Below are 18,137 nucleotides of genomic sequence, written 5' to 3'. Positions count from 1 at the left end.
TTTTTCGGTTAAAGATTTATAAGTTTTCCCACAATTCATTATATTCTAATCTTTTTCAATAGATTAATGGAGGCCCACACAAGTAGCGATAAAAGTGTTTACGACCGCGTACAAACTCTACAGCCGTTTACGCCCTTTTATTGACAAATAAACGGTCTTTACGGCCGATGGGCTTCGAGATACGTATTAAATCTATTAAATTATTTTATATTTTAATTAAAGTATAATAAATAACATTATCTTACTACGTTTTGGCAAGGGCCAAATTCTTTGTATTTGCATTTGCATCCGCACCTATACCCTGTAACTTCTAATACGGACAGCGAAACCAAACTCAATGTCGTTGTTTGCAAGTTCGATGTAGATCTCTTAATATAGAGAACTTCAAGCTCTGTCGTCACAACCTTCGAATCGCGTGGAACAGAAACTCATTATTAAGCTTGGGATCGCTATAGGAAGTTTAGTTTACCCTGCGTATAGCCTTGTTTCTGTTTTTGGTAAAAATTGAGAGGAAACCAGCTTGTTAAATCCATATATTCATCAAATCCAAAGGATGTAGATGACCTAATTGCTTATATTTGATGAAAACAAGAAAAACAAATGGTTTAATACTTTTACTCTCAAACATGATTCATGTTAAAGTGAAGACAATTAGATACTTATGAAAATATGTTATAGAAAAGATGTAGGTACACGTGTAAAAGTAACATTAGAACTTAAGAAGACATACTTAAGTACATACCTCGTTACAATATCTTCTTACCAGGAAGAAAGGCACACAATATTATCAGCCGTAAGGATTTGGAGAATTTCTATTAGTTGGGGAACAAAGAGAGGTTAGACTGATGCTAAAACTTTGCCTCACGATAGTTCTCAAAAAGGCACTAAACACTCACTATAAAATTCTAAATAGTGGACGTAACTATTATCAATTATAATTAACAAAAAGTATATATCAAAATAAAAATGTGTCTAACGTAACCCGAGTATATATCAACAATGACTCGACTAATAAATGTGACGATCGGCCGAGGAAAAAATATTTGGGATCACCCTCATCAAAAAATATTAAATCGAAATTATGTATTTCGAGCATAATAATATTTGCAAATTTAATCTATGACCAAGAAATACAAGATGGTCGACAAAGGGTTGTGACGCCTCTGGCATATTAACAATAATTTGTAAAACGTACCTGTAATTAGGTTTATATCCACGATATGTCAGTCATTAATCTATAAACTCATAAATCATTAGTTAATGACTTAGCGTCTGTGAAAACAATTGTTAACCGCAGGGTCGTAAATGTTTTGTTGTTTTACGATTTGGCTCCCGTCTTACTTTTATTGACTACCCTTTGTAACCCAACTCATTGTGGTTAATTTTGATTTGTATAGCTGGTGTACAGATAAAAGATGGATCACCGAAGCCACCTGGAGGGAATCTCCAGGAAAAAGAAACAAGGGGACCACAAAAGCGATGAGCTGACGTCATAAAGGTTTCTAGGGAGAAATGGATGGTGGAAGCAAAGAACAGATCCAAATGGAAAATTCACGAAGAGGGATATATCTACCCAAAAGAGCTGTAACTTAGTCTAAGTGTATAACATCAAAAGTAATGCCTATTTGATTAGTAATTAGCGGACGTGGAACCCTGGATGTAGGTAATGTATATATCTTTTTTGATGAAATTGTTTTAGACCAAACTTTTATAATCCCTTTCATAAAAGATTAAAGGTCTAAAATACTGTATTTTATTTTTACAGCGAAACACAATTTGACAGAAAGAGACGAAGCGTTTATTACTACTTTTAAACTACGGATTTTTTTATAAAAAATCGGGATTTTAACTTCAAAACGCGCAAGGTATATTTCCAAGTGTCTTTTTTTAAGTTATGGTCTGTGAACCTCCGACTACGAATTCTGTAACATCTTCATTTTAAGGCATACTTATGGCCCCGGCAGGATGCGAAAGCGGAAGGCGAGGTGCTTTCTGGAATGTTTAGTGAGTCCTCTTTGTTTGAACTCCATAAGTAGCAGGCGACGCTTGAAGTCCCTCATATCCCAGTAACCATTCAACTGTGGGGAATGGGCCAATAGCATCCTCACTATTCACAACATAATAAAATAACATATTTGTCAATAGCAAGTTTTAGTCGGGTTTTATTTCATATTTAAATAGGGCCAAACCCCTGGTTAACAAAGAAAGAGAAAGCATGTCGATGCAAACCCACTGAGGCCCATAAATATCATTAAACTATGCAATGCACACAGTTTTATTGCCTACCTCTAATTCATTGTAGGGGCTCGAGCAAAGGATCAAGTGAACCTTATATTACGCAAATAATGAATACTAATCATCTCGACGGTACTGCTGGTATTATACGGATCTTAGTATTTATTAATACATATATAAGTTATCTCATTTGCAATTTTCTTGCCCAAAACTATATGCGTAAATAAGAAAACTCAGTCTAATTATACATAATGCGTACGTAAAAACGATCAAGAATTAACACTTTAAAATAGACTAATGGATATAAAAAATAATATAAATCTGTGCAATTTCAAATTAATAATTGCAGCCCCTAACCATTTCTTTTGCTACGGCGTTACGCTGATTTACGGACAGACATAATAAAGACCTTAAAGACAGGATAAATTTAAATAAAATCATAACAAATTATGGTATGAGATTTTTTCTGTCCTCTAATGTGTTTATAATAATTGTGAGATTATAGAGATTAGCAAAGGCAGGAAATAAATGACCTTCTACAATATACATATATATCTAACTTCAAGTGGAGTTTTGTATTCCAAATTCAAACATTCGAATCTATCTTTTCAAAATATTGAACTATAATTTTGAGTTTAGAACTACGTTATAGCAAAGTATTAATAAATTAAATTTGGAATGTTAGAGTGCCAAAGTGTCACTTGACACCACCCTGTTGCATGTGAGCATTTAAATTGTTTTAAATGATCACACACACCACATAACTTAAATAGTGATTCCAATTTCACGCAATTCCAAGTTTGCAACATCATATGATGACGTCACTAGGGGTTTTAGTTGACCAATTATTGGAATCGCTATTAAAATCACATGATAAGATTGCAGTTGCGATCACCCCGTACTAAAACTGCTGCATACAAGCGTAACGCCTGACAAAAACGCGTATAATAGCAAAAATAAATATAATTTATAGCTTCACGCCGGCTTAACATACAAAAAGACCTATGAGTTATGCACTACATTTGTGTATGATTTTTTTCTATAGTAATAACTTTATATTTATTGCTTTCGTTTTGAATATTCAGTTGTCACGTCACCGGTTGCGTTTTGTGTTTATTATGACGTATCCGCTATTTATTTTCAGTCTATGAATAATTCTGAAGGGCGATTCTAGTTTCCATGGTTGCGATGTTCTTTAATAATTAAAGGGTGCATTGGTACTATTTTTAATCTACGTTTTATAAGATCTTCATTCTCCATATGTGTTTTATAATTTCAAATAATGAACAATCATATGTTTTTATATATTTTTTTTATGTTTCCTTTACTTTACTTGATCACTTGTCATGTCCACATATTACAGATATAGCAACAATTTTATTATATATGTCTATTTGTTTGTCTAAATAAGAGAAGAACACGTATGAGTAATGCAGGCGTAAAAAATGTATTTTTATGAAAAAATCCGTGAAATCTGCATAGTACTTAATGGTAATGTATATTTGGTAAATGATATGATTTTAGTATATAATGACTATACTGAATATTGTCATAATGGCCGTTGACCAGAGAACTTGTCCCATTAGAGGCAGTAGCACCACAAAGATAGCTAATACTATGTAAACAGAAGAGAAAAAAGTTGTCTCTTCACAGTATTGCATTTTACCGGTTTACATACTGCAGGTATGAACCATCTTTGTGAGAGGCTGGTGCCTATAACAGGCTCTGTGGTAACAGGTCACTAGGCTTCCATTCCGGACATACAAATATATTACATACTATGACTAAACTAAAGTAACAAACAAAACAAAATAAAACTAAAGCATAAGTGGTTGTGTTTGAGTAAGTGTAAGGGTGTGTGAATGAATCACGTATGAAATAATTTATAAGTTTTTTTTATATACTTTAACATAATATATACTCAAACATATCTAGAAAACATGTGCGAGCTTTAAGCTTTAAATTAAATGTTTTCTCTAGTATATTTACTATGTAATTGTTATCCTCTGGGCGGCAGGTTTACCTAACTGCCAGAAAGCTCGCAGTTGCGTTGACGGTCATTAAAGAGCCTAACTCGAATTGCTTCGGAAATACTTTGGGTTAATAATAAATAACTAACCGTTATCGTTAGAATTGAGCCAGCGGTATGAAGGCCTCGGCTGCTGCTTGGAGCGCATCTCTAGCTGCGCTGCCGGCGCACCACTTCGCTCCTCATCTGAAATCAAAACAGTACGTTAGCCGTAACAATGTGGCTGTTTTTAACAACACTCCTAATGAAAAACAGAAAAATGCGAATAAACAATATCATATAACCACAGTAATTTTTTTATTAATATATTTTTTATTGTTATGGGTTTTTAACATTAAATAAAACATTATACAAATAAATTAGCACATATTAGGATATTTATAAAAGGACCTTAAACAATTAAACTAGAAAAATACAAACTAAAATATATTAAACTAAATATTATAATTAACTTAACTAAATAAATGAGGACGCCGGGAGGGTTTTGGTTTATCCCACCAAAAGTAATTATATGTGGTAACGTTTACCACATAAACAAATCTGTTAATTTATCATTGAATAATAAACATCTAATTTCAGGGCGTTTCCCAAAAACTAAGAAAACATTACAGACAGCTTCACAACAAATAAAACCAAATCTTAAAATAATAATTATTAAAAACATACCCCTCGACACAGTTATATCCAAAATAATTCAAAATTATACATCACACAAGATACAATTTATGTCTCAAAAGCGTCGAATACACGGCAATCACCGCCCGTGCCTCTAGTTTTCTCCCTACCCTTATCCTGTTATAATATCTACCCTTCTTTCTTAATTTTAGTAAAACAATGTCGTCGTAAGCAATACGATAAGTCGTTCTCCATTGAAGTCGATTGAAAAATAACGCTTTCATAATTATTCACCTAATTTACAGAAGGTTACTAAAGAGGAAAAAAGTATGACATATATACATAAAAAGTTAGTTATATATATGTGTTAAAATATGTTTGATTTAGCAAAATGAATATGCTATAATAAATAGAAACAACATATACATGTCCTACCCTTTGCTTTTCTTGCATGTTGAATTACGAATCGTACAAATTACAAATCTGCGAATTTATTTGAAAATTTAAAACAATCATATGATAATGTCGGCAATTTGATTTTTATTTATTTAACCATCCAGTATTAATCAAATGTATCGTTATAAATCCGCCGCTATCGCTGAATCGCGTCTCGAATTACCACTTTATAACGTTTGATATCAAATTTATGGCCATCGCGCCCCGACCATGTCACATCATCCTCATAAATTCACTGACATATCGTACGACTTCTCAGATCCTATTTATCGAACGATCTTATGCGCATCAGAATAAGACCCCGAATGCCAACAGCGTTTTTTAATTGATTGTCGCTTTTTTGAACGACTTTTTGTAATTTATCGAATACTTTGAGAAGGATCGAGATGACGTTTCCATATGTACGTTTTTATCGATTTTATCCATTTATAGGTATTAACTTAGGTCATTACGTTTTATTGCGATTATTATTTTACTCATCGTAAAAGCTTCTGATTATAAAGTACCTATTTTACAATGACTTTAAAAACCTACAACACGATGCATAGAATCATCAATATATAGCATCGTCTCTATTTACTTATTAAAACTTCAGTTGACATAATTAAATGAAAAGGAGTGGCGACCTTAGCGCTTTAGAGCGATATCTTCCAGGCAACCACTGTGCACGTGCAAACATAGATAAGACATATAGTTATTTAGATTAAAGTAATGAAACAAAACAAAGCAAATTAAACATAATTATGTAAACAGTGATTATGATAGTATTAAAGAAAGTATAGATAATATTGTCTTTGGTCTTTGTTTACAATTTTTTAAGTATATATATATATAATAATAATAATAATTGTTTTCTTTCAAAAATATAGATAAAAAAAGTCTTAGGAAAAGGGAGAGAGTGACGTGTTCTGACGCAGATACTATAAAAATAATCCATAGATAATAAAAATTTATTTATACAGCGAAGAAATGCCAGTGTTGAACACTGTCACGGGGACCAAACTTTTTAAATTTGTTTAATTATTTTTATTATTACTATGTAGGTTAAGAAAATTGTAAATACTATATATTACGTTATATTTAGTTACATAATTAAAATATATAATTGAATGTGTTCAAAAAAATTACCAAAATAAATTTTAAGTAATAACAGTAAATAAATACCATATAAAGGTGACGTTATCTCGTCTCCTTCGATGACTTTCATGCTACTATCTCTTAAATTCCCAGCTTTTAACACTAATTGACACAATAATTTCATTCGTCAATTCCCTTATCTCTATAATATGTGTATGTGACTTGTTTATACCTTTTTGTTTTCGATTTCTGCCAAATATAGAGCACGTCGCAAAATTTATTGTCGCAATTATGTAAATTAACATTTCACGTTTTTAATTAATTAAATTCCATATTATTATTATAATAGAATTTGCAAACAAAACCGTTATCGTAATTAAATATGTATGTCATATTAAACATACGTTTTTGAATGGTAAGATAACATTCAGGGTTATAAATTTAATGAGCTTTTGAAGTAATCATTTTCCACTTCTTAAAAGTGACCATTTTCCAATAATTTGCTGGGCTCAAACATTTTATTAATAGACCAATCGGCAATGTACTGTCACTAAATGTTTAAGGAGTAGAACAGACTACATGGGCGTTCCAGCATGGCTTAGGCTGTATATGCCTGATAAGTATTTCACACCTTAAAAGCATGTCCTGTTGTTTGAGTGGAGTTCACGAATTGTCCTCCGCCAATTTAATATAGGATATTTATGCGAGAAGAATGGCTAAACGTTCTTCACGTAAGAAGTACTTATTGTAAAATGAACTTTTCAGTAGTTTCGGGTTGTATGTGAGTTCTGTTTGGGTTTCTGTAAATAAGAAAATGTATAAAGTTACTGCTCACAGTAATAAACAATATATATGAGTCACTCTTTCAGAATATTCTCTTTGCCATACAGAGTAGATCTTAAGGATTTGAATTAAGTTTAAAACTTAGAGTTTAGTAGATTTTGTGCATCTCGTTAAAATTGCTTATAGTATTTTTTATAAGGTTTCTTTTTCTATTAAATTATTGTAAAGTAAGGTTAGTCTTAGCTTCCTTTGTAAAACGTAAATTTCAAAACAACGCATTTACTTTTACGCTTTTGAAGCGCCATTTACGCGCCTGCGCATCCTGAACATTATTGCATGTGAGACGGATATTTGCATACTGGATTAACAAGAATTGTATTATTTATAATTAGTTACAAAAATGTTTTATGTTTTAGATTAATTTGTATTAATAACTTTTTTATTGTATTAGTATTACGTTACTGTAAACATAGGAAATCAATAAATAAAATAAAGATTAGATACAAAAAGATAACATTGCTGTGGCAAGAAATCGTGAACTGCATTAATAAAATCAATTACCGATTTTAAATATATTTGTTAGGTTATTATTAACAGTAGATACGAGCAATTGTTTGATTTAATATCAAAATACGACAAATCGAGGTATCAGAGCGTGTTCCATTCCTTATCAGCTGGTACAGACCATCCGACAATAAAAATCCGTCTGCCATCAAAGGCGTCAACATAAACTCGACGCTATAATGTTATTGGTGGTTTTATTTACCACAATTTATGAGTCGAACGAATACGTCGTATTGATTAAGGCTCCATATATATTTATTATGTTTTTATTATTACCTAACGCCTATCATATGAATTCAAACTCTTTATACTTATGTTTCTAATGGTTTAAATTTATAATACGGTGCTTATTCATAAAGTAAGTATAACTATATTAAACATATATCATAAAGTATTGAATTGTAACTTGGAGCTACAAGTACAAAACAGGTCACAAGTTTTTTTTAAATATTTAATATAATAAATTTTCCCTTAAAATTTAATTAAGTTTATTCTTATAAAAAGCGATCCCCGCCTCTTTTTATACAATTTAATTTTAACTCCAATACCCTATATTCCCATAAATCATCGGAAATAGAAAGAGATATCTAATAATGTCAAAATGAGTTGAATAGTAACAATCTGTGCGGCAGGTGGCGGTTGCTCCATATCGGCTGTCAAAAACTTGTAAAATATAGAGTCGGTCGACTCACGGCAGAGTCGTATCTGCGAGATTTATTCCTTGGCCACAATGGGGCGTTTTAATTCTTTTCATGTGCGACAGATTTATGCTGGGCCAGATGTTGATCGGTGACGTTTCACCAATAACTCACTGATTAGGATAACTATGGGGCAAAAAATTGAGGAATTTTAGCTTCAATTGTTTTAGCCCTTAGATTACCATATAGATTGCTTCAATATAACATTCTTATCGAAAACCACATATTTTGTTATTGATTAAAAAATATATTTTGCACTATCGACATTTTTATATGTTCGCAGAGTTAGTCAACAGTAGCGATGTTGTGTATCTTACTTATTTAATATTATTTATTTTATTAAATTTTTCGCCATTATCCTATTGATTTAGTATAAGAATTGTATATATATTTTTGTCAGTAAATATTACTTTCTGACTGGGCTCCCGTAACCGAAGTATCTAAGGTGACGACTTTGACGACGACGATAATTCCAAATGACTGTAACCAAATATGAGTAAGATTCCTTGTTAACAGTAAAAGAAAACAATAAATACTAAAGTCAATTGTCAGCACGAATCTGACAATAGCTTAAGAAATTTGCAACACAATATTGCACAATTACAATAGGGAAACAAAGAAACTGTCAAACACCCATAAATTTGCGTAATGGTTTCAAGAGAAAGGACATATAGAAATTGGCCAGGTAGGCTATAATCCAAAGATTGTTACTTTTTGGTGTTTAATTAAAGTATTTAATTGTATATAATAAAAGCTAACTTAATGATGTTAAAGTGTTTTTAATTTGAAAAGTTTTTCACCAATTATAATTATATAAACGCGACATTGTTGCACTATTGGTATTTCGGAACCAATTCGACTTAAGGTCTTTCAAGAAAAGAGCGTACCAAATCTTAAAAGGCCGGCAATGCACTCGCGAGCACTCTGGCATTGAGAGTGTCGTTGGGCGGCGGTATCACTTAACAACAGGTGAGCCTCGTATTACGTTAAAATAAACTATAAAACGAATTTACAGGTTTACAAAGCTACAGATTTTATTATATAATACTATTTTTATTAGTATAGATATATTCGCAATGTTGGCCTAGCAACATTCGACTCTCATTCCTGAGGTCGTAAGTTACATCCCCAGCTGTGCACCAATGGACTTTCTTTCGCTCGTACGGTGGAGGAGAACATCGCGGAGAAGTCGACGGCCTGTGTCAGGCACAGGAGCCTGATCACCTACTTGCCTTTGACAAATGATCACGAAACAGACACAGAAATCTGATACAGATCTAAAAAGGTGGCGCCATGGTTTATTTTATTTTATAGATATATTCGATTCAATCAAAGCAAATATAAGATTTGGCGCGAAACAACAATTACAGCAAGATGAGTGACGTATTTATTGCGACATAAATCCACGTTTGATTACACATCTACCACCTGAGGTATGTCTGCATTGATTTATCGAGTTTTCTTATTTGCACTATAATTATCACGGCCTTGACGCTGCCGATTGGTATGTCGGATTACTTGGTACAGATATTATAAATAGTTCGTGATATTTTTTATTATTGCTTTGATATAACTAAAAATTAATCGAAATATGTACGCTTAGCAACATATTTCGGTTAATTAACGGAAGGATTTTATGTAAACCAGAACCATTTTTTTCTGTCAAAGCGAAAAGTCTTAATAAGAAAATGTTACTACTAAAAAGCTAGGCTTAAATCTATATTTTTTTTATAGAACAGGGGGCAAACCGCTAGGTCTCACCTGATGTTGAGTGATACCGCCGCCCACACTCTCGTGGACACTCTCTATGCCAGAGGGCTCGTGAATGTGTTGCTGGCCTTTAAGAATTGGTCTCCTTTCTTGAAAAACCCAAAGTCGAATTGGTTCGGAAATTAGCCATTTTATATTATTGTATTATGTTAATAATATAATCTAGATGCGATTCTCGGTGATACAATGATTGTTTCAGTTTAGCTGAGTATAAATAAATATAGTATTTTTACTGATACCTTCTCATTAAAATTCCAGAAAAAATATACGCAAGATTCGTAACTAAAATCTAAATAATATGCAAACGCAATCTGAAACCCTATAGCCGCAAATGACAATAAATTGGCATCGATTGAAAATCCGTCAGTCGAATGTATCGTGACGTCATTGTCCACCATTTTGGTTATACATATAATTTGACGCGGCGACGGCTTTGACAGACGACATTTAATTACCGACCCCTCATTACCTGGATATCGGATATTGATATGACGTAATTTAAAATAGCCGACACGATATGCATACTGTAAGTTAAATTTTGAGTTTACGATAATATTTAAACGATTTGGATAAATAGTTTCCAAGGGGGAAATTTATGTACTGCAAGTGTAACTGTATCGCTGTAAGTATAACATCTTGATATATACACAGATATATTTTTGTAAATATTTGTAGCTTTTACTTTATTTTTAATTGTTACCTATGATTCAATAAATTGATTTGAATTTATTTCATAGAAACTCGAATAAAACTAATACCTAAGTTAAAACAATATAAACGTAACTACTAGTTGTGCAACGAACCTTTAAAATCACCCTTGTTTTTAAATGAGTTTTTTATACTCTTGTCCTAATAAATAAATATTTCAAACACACAGCCATAGGGACCACACTTTTTTAATTTGATTATTTTTTTATTAATTAATTAATTTCAATTATTATAAGAACTATGTAGGTTAAGAAAATTTTAAATAGTGTATTTTTGATTGTTATTTACTTTATTTATAAATATCAGCAGTTTGTTACTTTGATAGTAAACATCTAATGTAACGGTTAAAACGGTTAAAAACTGTTAGCTGTACAATCTCTATTTAAACTTACGTAGTTGAAATATAAATGACAGTTAGGAGAATGTATTTTTATACGACAAAAGAAAATCGGAACGACATCGTACGATATAAAGTTGATAATTTATGTAGCTTTCAAAAATATGCAGCTGATTCGCGAAAGTTTTTATTAAAACTTAATTAAGATCATACTCGGCCGTGATTAATTTGCCTCCAGTATTGATGATTAAAATGTCAAAATTTTTCGAAGGATGTCCCTATAATTATTTCGTCGATACTTAATAAGGTTCAAACACTGATATGAGCTATATACAGAACATTACCTACCAACACGAAACAATTATTGTTTCCATGGTAACCGGAACTAGGGCTTCCGTTCGGGACTAATATTATTTATTTATTTAGGCCTAAGGGAAATACAGTACAATTAAAATATTTTAATAAAGTGTTAAGATCACGCTAAATCACCTGCACAATCCACATACAAACCCTCACGTACATTCACTTTCACACCACACACAGGACACACAAACCTAGCCTACGTATTTAATATTTTTTATTGATTCTTTTTATTTCGTAAATATTTAAACCTATTTGTATATATGTATTCCATCTTTAGCTATATGTTTAGTTTAATTGTTTTTTTTTGTAAATAACTTTAGCTATAAAATTACTTAGCCAAAGAATGGAACAAAACAAAACCATCAAAACATATATGTAGACTAAACAAAAAGAATAATATTTCTTGAATAAATTCTTATACAACCAAATTACATAAGGTCTTGTAAATTTCATGAAAATCTAAAAACAATAAACTTACTACTTAATGAGATCATTCAGGAAACCTATTAAACCTTCCCATGTTAGTCTAGATACTAAATCAAAGTCAATGAATCGATGGAACAAAATTACAACACGATTGTCCTAATTTAAGAATCAGTTTGTAGGTCGCTGCAATATACGTAGGGCTACCCAAAGTTTTAATTTAATAAAAAACAGGAAAGTCAAATTTCTGTAACTTTCGTGATCATTTTTTCTTCTAATAGCCGAAATATGCTGTTGACTTCTTGAGACTAAGACTGGTTTCTTAACGATGTTTTCCTTCACTAAGCAATCTACTGTTAAAAGCCCCAACGTCATTGGTGCATAGCCGGGGTTCGAATCTATGACCTGGGATGTATAAAACATTTTTACAATCAAATTACTATTTTTATCGTATCCAAAGTATTTTTGGCTGGTTGAGATCTTACACAGCATTACTTTCGGCAGTCCAATTGATTTATAATTTGAAATTGTTTATGATTACCAAAACATAACAATCAACTATACAGTATTTACAATAAACAACATTATAAAAAAAATAACTTCAAATAAATTAAAATAATTAAAACAAATGTAAAATGTTTGGTCAATGTGGCAGTGTACCTTTAACGCTAGCAGCATTTCCTGTAGCATTCCGTTGTATTTAAGACTAAAGACTTCTATATGAGCCGTTTATTACTTTCCGCCTCTGCTCTGCTATATTTATTATGTTTTTTAAGCTTCAATGCTTTATAATATCACTAGAAAACCAAAAGACCGTTATTATTTAATTAAACAAATGTTGGGCACAGCCCTAGACAAGTCAATGCGTAATAATTTAAAATGAATTTCCTATCACCTGTCAGCGACACCTAGTGGTGAGTGGCACTAGTGCTCATTAGAGCTCTATTATATACCTAATAACCTATTTTCTATGATATCAAATTGTTTATACACGTATTTTGCAACGTAAAAATGTACTAATAACAATTACCAGAACTACTAATACACAAATATATATCGTTTTTTTATTGAAAAATCGAACAGGAGGCTTACCTGATGTTAAGTGGTGTCTCTTGGACACTCTCAATGCAAGAGGGCTCGCAAGTGCGTTGTTGGCTTTTCAAAGAGAAATCCTAGAGGACCTACTTAGAAGATTGAAAAGGTCATAAATATTATGCCCTTAATAGAGGCTGTAAGTAATGTTGGACACAAATTTTAAATATCGTTTTTATTAAATTAGGTTAAATAACTTATTAGTCTTAAGTTAAACGGTAAATGCAGAGACAATTTATATAAAAATTATAGAGAAATCTCACTGATTAGCGAAATAAAATCCGATCGTTGCGTCGACAACTTTCCAACAAGTATAACCAGAGTCCTACGCATTAACCGCAAGTCATGTGCAAAGAAAACCTGCCTCTATACACCCTTAACTAAAACTTACTACCGTCCATAGAATATTGCATTTGCGAATGAAAATATAGCAGCATTACAAAATGAGGCAAAATTATGATGGATGCTGATGCCTCGTTTCTTGCTAATAAGTTGGGTACAGTGCAAAAGCAACCGTACTATATTATCATAAGGTTAATTTCAATGGGGCATAGATTAAAGAATCAATCGGATACGTCAGTCGACTCGCGTCGCGCAATGCGACTCTGGACCTTGTCTGAAATGTATCTATTTCACGTATTGTACACAGATTAAAAGCTATTGTAGGCCACGCCATGTTTTCTAAGCTGTCGTACTCGTTTACCGTTTATGAAGGACAGGCATAAAGTCTCTGATTTATAGCGATTGAGTAATTATACAATTTGAATATGCATAAACGTGAAACGAAGAGGTATTGTAGCTGTTTTGAATAAATAGAATACTAACGAGAGCAATAAAATAAGCAAATAATATTATTATTTTGCTTTATCATTTTTATCTGATCAAAGATGGGATTTGAATACGGTTAGAAGCTTTAGAACAGCACAGTCTGTTAATTAATATTTAAATTCGTTCAAAAATAACAAGACTTGTTTTAAGCAACATTTACAGTCTAACCCGAAATAATTGTTTCATCTCAAATCGAACCCTGCCCTGCCAGCTTCTTGATCCGGTTCGTTAACCAATTGACTAAAATTTGAACATTTATATCTTAAGTAGGAACAACATTTGTTAGCAAGGTACGGTAATATTTTGAGGTCTGCAATTTCCTGCTGAGATTCCGCATCTACTTGTTGATCTATGACAGCGCATATCATGACATCTGATATGAAACCCACTCACATATTTCAAACGGACAGACAAATTGTCCGCGAGCCTGTATAGCAAGATTATCTACTATCCTGTAATAAAACTATCAATAAAATTGTACTTTCTAGTGGATACTGCATTCTACTTGTCGCTCGGTAATTGGGTAGTATCATTCAACTTCCCTGGACCACTTTTAATATGTAATGGGAACTGGGAACATATTATAATATAAAGTATACATTTTTATATTTTATACGAGTTTTAATAAAAAGATGTTTGTAAGTCTGAGTGTTGTGGAAAGTGAAATCAGCAAGTATCCATCCATACTCCATTCGATTTTGATGCTTTAACACTACATGTATGATGTATTTAGTATATTTGTTTTAAAGCTTCGCGATGACCGCAATAATTTCAAATAATAATCAATTTAAAGTTAAGTAAAAAACTTAAGCAAAATGAGATAGTAGAGTACAGAGTATAGAGAACGTCATTAAAAATATTTCAGGTTCATAGTTCAAATATTACAACTTGATAATTGAAACCAGCGTTGACCTACTGGCTTCAACCGACTGTGGACATCTCAAACTCGACGATTTGTGTCAGTCAGAAGGACTGAAATAAAAATCATCAAAATAGATATAATCGGAGGTCAATTAGTTATTATTATTAATGTTTGAATTAATAAATGATGTCAGCGTTCAGTTATACGTATATAGTATAATTCAGTATCGCGACCAGACAATTGAGATTCATGTCGCATCAATAAGGGCCTGAGTGATGTCACTTCTGACACTATTGACGCGTTACACTTATTAATTTATTGTTTTTAAATTCTCTGAAATGCATATATCATGATAATGGTTTGGTGACAGCCTTTGTGGTTGGAAAATAGGAATGTATAAAGAAATTATTTGTAACATCCGATTTCATATAAACATCTATAATAATTGCAAGTTTTTTCTATAGAAAACACACACATGTACCAACCGAATTAGGTAGGTACTTAGTTAACTGTGTTTAATAACTTCTATTGTTTTATTTTTTTCGTAAATGTTTGAACCTTTTCGTATATATTGTGTATTCCACCTTAGTAAAATGGAAACAAAAGTGACATCTGATTTCTATAGAAAAGGTTTTTATTTAATTATATATCCTCCGACCATAATTTCGTAAGTTATAGACGCGGCATCATATGATATAATCCAAAAGCTATATGTTATATCATTCTGAGAGCCAATTGTTTTGGTTAAATAATTAATATTGTTACATTTATCGGTTTCATGATAATATATATTTTAGCATTGAAACCTTTCTCTATAGTACAGTATGCATCATGCGTAACTTGGCCCGGTGTCATTACAATTTAAAGGTATGTTGGACTATAAAACTTTTATAGTCATATTACGGTCTGGCCAATCAGCTGCTCTCAATCCATTACTGGCATTATGATTGAACGGATATTCATACAAAAGCTATAAAATGTAATGTTTATTTCTAAAGATTATTCGTATAAGTTTTTAATGAGCAAAATTATTATGTCTTTTGCGCAGTATTGATATAAAGACTAATTCATTTAAATAATGGATTAAGGTCATTTCTGCAGCTATATTTGATGAAATAATTTAAATGAATGTTGATGCAAGATTAGCAATAGATAAATATAAATTTTACATCATTTCCTTTGAAATGAGGTGATCTTGATTAAAAATACAGTTGCCATTTATATCTGAAAATTAATTACAAAAAAATTAATAACAGGAAATTGCGGTTAATTTTTGACAGGCTATCATTATAGAGCTCAACAATAATTTAAAATTAATTTCATCAAAGCACACAGCTGCAGAATGCAGCGGTGGGATCCTGTAGTTGTATTGTAGTGCAGGCTAATTGTCCTGGATTTTAACAAAATTATTACTCCAATGATTAATATTTTCTCAACCGCAAGGAACTAACGTATATCTAAATAATCTTCTTTGCAGCAGAGAGGAAGAGAGTGAAAGAAATTAAAAGACAGCGACCACAGCGTTCGGGTATTGATATTTGAGGATAAAAGGAAATTGATTGTCCAAGAACAAAACATAACAATATTATGAATTAATAATCTTAGAACATAAAAGTTTTACGAAAAGTACATATAGACATATAAAGATGTCTGTGTGTATTACGATTTGAAACCCATTTCGTAACGATATTTATGTATTAGATTCTTAATATATATTTTTACGTAATAGACTTTTTAACTTAAAAAGACGACCAAAAAGCAACTAATTGTGAATAATCTGAAGTATTGTCTTGGTCGTTGCATTGTTAATGATAATATTAGCTCGATAAGCTAATTGAAACTCGAATAAACACATCAACCGGTCAACTTCAAAACTTCTAATTGTCAAATTTTCAATCATTCTTAACCACAGATAGCATTACGTTTATCTGTCAGCTGTTTTGTTATTCCGTGTCAGTTGCATTTTGTAACATTTTTAACAAATGAACAGCTTGACGGATGTTTTGATTGACATACTCCGTTTTATGTCACGACCTACGGAAACAGGATAAAAACCTCCTCAAAAATCGGTTCAGCCGTTCTTGAGCTATAAATAGTGTAACTAACTCGACTTTTTCGTGCATATATATATAGATGTATACTGACTTCGGCCTAGTCATAATACAATGTTAAACTTATATTGTTATAGAATTCCTCTATTTTCACTTCTTAGGTCTTGTGCATGGTCATGTTATTTTTAAATAAAATTAAAATATTAGAATTTAATCTCGAATATGTCATTGACATGATCATCTCACATCGAATCTCTGCTGCAATAACTCAATCAATATTTCGTCTGTCATCAATACATTTGACGAATGACACAACAAATTAATTTATAGCGAGCAGCTGTTTTATAATTGCTTCGTTAATTGAATGTTTAATGTTAATATTAAAGTAGCCTGTATGTAAATGTCAACAGCTAACATGAGTGTCATAAAATTGTTTTTATAAGATGTTGTAAAACAGGAATAACATACTTGATAAAACGCTCTGACAAGATCTACTGTTAACGGTTAAGTAATAAATTGTACGAGAATGACACCTTGTAATAACACAATTAAATTAACATTTTGGCGGCTAGGAGCTTCCTCGCATAGGCGCAAATTTTTAAATTTCGAATTCCAAAAAATAGTTTTTATATAAAGATGTGTCGTGAATGGGTGCTCTTGTGGTGACAGGTTGTACTTGAATTCGTGTATGCGGTGATGTTAGTTATTTCGACTATGTATTTGCGTCTTTTTCCCACGAGAATGTAAGTGCGTGTTCTTATTTTACCATGCCTCCTGCTGATAGAGTATCTTTGACAATCTGAGACAAATCTTTGTTTTTAATTTATTTTATTATTATTTATTACTTAAGATGTCATGTGGAACATGGTGTAATGGTTGCATCTCCTTACAATCCCTGTGTAATACAGAAAAACTTGACGATTAAAAAGAGTGGCGGAGAGTTTATTGCCAGTTCTTCTCTTCCGTTCTACACCCTTGATTTGAGAAGTGGCAGTAAATGTAAAATTAGAAGCAATTGAAGTATATTTCTTTTTTTTTACGTTCATAAGTGTATATTGTGTTACCTATATGAATGAATTATTTTTGACTTTGACTTTGTAACAAACAGGAAGGGATACAAGGACTCTAATCTGTACATAGATTAAAAATGATTCTTATTAAAATATAGGTGATTGAAGTTGAAGCAAAAAAAACGAGAGTTTAGATAATCTAAAGTTTTGTATATAATATAATTGTCGCAGTTTTC

General features: G+C 31.7%; 1 protein-coding gene across 2 annotated transcripts in view; it reads right to left on the bottom strand.

The window, feature by feature from the left end:
* The window catches only part of LOC123720270 (protein tiptop-like), a 197,120-nt gene that overhangs the window by 146,810 nt on the left and 32,173 nt on the right, over positions 1-18,137 (bottom strand). For both annotated transcript variants that reach the window (XM_045676812.1, XM_045676813.1), the window contains exon 3: positions 4,355-4,450. In XM_045676812.1, coding sequence (XP_045532768.1) covers positions 4,355-4,412 — 58 coding nt within the window. In that variant the 5' untranslated portion in view covers positions 4,413-4,450. The remainder of the gene's footprint in view (positions 1-4,354; positions 4,451-18,137) is intronic.

Source organism: Pieris brassicae, chromosome 2, assembly GCF_905147105.1.
Source record: "Pieris brassicae chromosome 2, ilPieBrab1.1, whole genome shotgun sequence".
In the NCBI taxonomy this organism is placed as follows: domain Eukaryota; kingdom Metazoa; phylum Arthropoda; class Insecta; order Lepidoptera; family Pieridae; genus Pieris; species Pieris brassicae.
The sequence above is the reverse complement of the archived record's forward strand: the minus strand, read 5'-3'. Positions and strand labels throughout refer to the sequence as shown.